The sequence below is a fragment of the Pygoscelis adeliae genome, unplaced genomic scaffold (assembly GCF_000699105.1).
Source record: "Pygoscelis adeliae isolate BGI_AS28 unplaced genomic scaffold, ASM69910v1 Scaffold127, whole genome shotgun sequence".
Taxonomy (NCBI): Eukaryota; Metazoa; Chordata; class Aves; order Sphenisciformes; family Spheniscidae; genus Pygoscelis; species Pygoscelis adeliae.
In genome coordinates this window covers 17,805-20,044 of record NW_008825208.1, presented here as the reverse complement: position 1 = coordinate 20,044, position 2,240 = coordinate 17,805, and the positions used below count along the sequence as shown (strand labels likewise).

At 42.7% G+C, this 2,240-nt stretch overlaps 1 protein-coding gene across 1 annotated transcript in view; it reads right to left on the bottom strand.

Annotated features, from left to right (window-relative positions):
* LOC103921063 (MARVEL domain-containing protein 2-like) overlaps positions 1-254 on the bottom strand; it is a 7,532-nt gene extending 7,278 nt beyond the window's left edge. The window contains exon 1 of the mRNA XM_009328972.1: positions 5-254. Within this exon, the coding sequence (XP_009327247.1) occupies positions 5-254 (250 nt within the window). The remainder of the gene's footprint in view (positions 1-4) is intronic.
* Positions 255-2,240: the final 1,986 nt, after the last annotated feature.

Below are 2,240 nucleotides of genomic sequence, written 5' to 3'. Positions count from 1 at the left end.
CCGCTGCACCGCCGCTGCGGGTCGGCGGGGGAGCGGGGGCGCGGCCCCCCGGTGAGGAGCGCCGGCTCCCCGCGGTATCGGTGAGCGTGGTGACTCAGGAGAGGGACTGGCCTGGAGCCGTCCCGGTTGCGGTGGAGCCCGGAGTATCGAACGGCCTCTCCGGAGAAGCGGAAACCGCTTCCCTCCGGCCGGTTGTCGAACGGGGGATCGCGCTTTCCCCCAGCACAGCTGCAGCTTAGGGAGCAAACCGGCATGCTGCGGCCTTCGCTTCTGCAGGAGGCGAAGGACACGAGGACCGCTGCCTGACGGTTAAATTTCCCCCGATAAATTATGGAAGTGTTTTACTCCATAAAAAATGGAGTCCGTAATAATCTGGCATACACCATGTATGCAATTTATATTTTTAAAATATTTTATTCTTTTTACTTACGTTTGATTTATATTTTATTTATATGTTGTGTTCACATAAAATATCTGTGGCAGAGTACAAAACAGCATTAATACAGTAGGAGTTTTATTTACATTGTCAGTATGGGATATCACACTTTTTACGTGTACACTATAGTCTCTTCTTTCAGAAGGTTCAAACTTCCAAACAGCGGTTTTTTTGAAGGTAAAAATTTTAATAAAACCTTCAAATGCTAACAACTTGCCAAATGTAGACTCCAGAAACCTGGTGTAGAAATGCAAAGTAAATAAAAAGGTGTTAAATATAAAAATAAAGAGTGACACTACCTGTCTATAGTCTCTTTCTAACTCTATTAGTCTTAATTTATTGTTAACCTCTTTTTATAAATACGGATAACTCTCATGGCTCGGAACAGGGAGGGAATGGCTTGTGATTTAGTATTCCGCTCAGGTCTGATCCTGCAAAGCTAAGAGGGAGCTGAGGAAGCTTCTCTTGATGCTGACTTGGCCTTCTAGCCCACCTACATAGCTAAAGGAGTACTTTTGTGCAGACTATGCCCTCTTTAGCAAAGGTCTTTGTAGCATACTAATCTATTCTTCTGAGTTAGTGGTTGACATTTTGTTATATTCAGTCACTATACTATTCCTCTATTTTTAATTCGTCTTCCTCCACGATTGCTTGAGCTGCAGCAGGCAGAGGCTGGCTGTGAGGCAGTGAATTTCCACTGCTTTAGCTGGAAGTAGGAAGGAATCCATCCCGTTCGTTATCATTCATTCTGCTTTTCTGCATCTGTACAGCCATCGCCGTAGCATTCACGTCAGCAGGGTCCCCCTCGTAACTTAACAAATAATTCTGGCGTGCCACGATCTTTTATCAGTAAGTGTCTCAAACTTTAACCTGTAAAATTATCACACCAGCGGTAAGTTACCGTGGAAAAAAATGTTTCCTGCTCTCTCAGCACAGAAACAGTATGAAGGACTGCCCACACACTACACAAGTCTCTGCCCTTCACTGATGCTCAGCTTTTCTGGCAGTAATAACCTCTTTCAGATTTTCCGACGGTAAGAACCTGTATTCACCACCATTAATTCAAGCCTTACACATTATTGTCTTACATCACTACCGTCAGTATTACGTTTTATGGCTCTGTGCACATCTTCCAATTATAGGTATTTGTGCCCAGAACTCAACACTACATAACTTACATGAGAACCCACAGAACATACTGAAGTTTCTCTCAGATAAAGCTTGAAATGGTACACACCCAAATAATTAAGGCAGATACAAAAGGTTTACCAGTATTTAAATGTGTGCTGCGGACAAAATTAATGGCATAACGAAGTCAACAATTGATTTCTAAAGTTATAAACATTTTGGCTTAGACTAGGGAGATTGCAAAGAAACACTCCAGTTTGGGATACCTTCCTTTCTCCCTGACTAGCAACCAAAAAGATGTTTAATTAATCTATTGGGGAACAGGGTGGTTCTTGGGTAATACAGCCTTAGTCTTACAGGCTGGTATTTCATAGTTAAACTCAGATGGCAACAGTACAGTGATAAATATGAAATACTTTGTCAGATGCCCTGACAACCTGTCTCTTGGCTAAGAAAAGGAAAAGTTAGTCTCATTTCAGTTAACTGTGATCACAATCCTTGATTAGAAAAGACCATCACAATTAAGCCTCTTTTTCAATTTCAGAGATATCAAGGTTATAGAAATGCAACTGAGGCTCTACTGGTATAAATGATCCCTATGGTTCAGAAGACCCACTAGAGCCACAGTATAACTTGTCATGCTGTGTCACCCCGTTAGCGCTAGACGGTCTGTAAG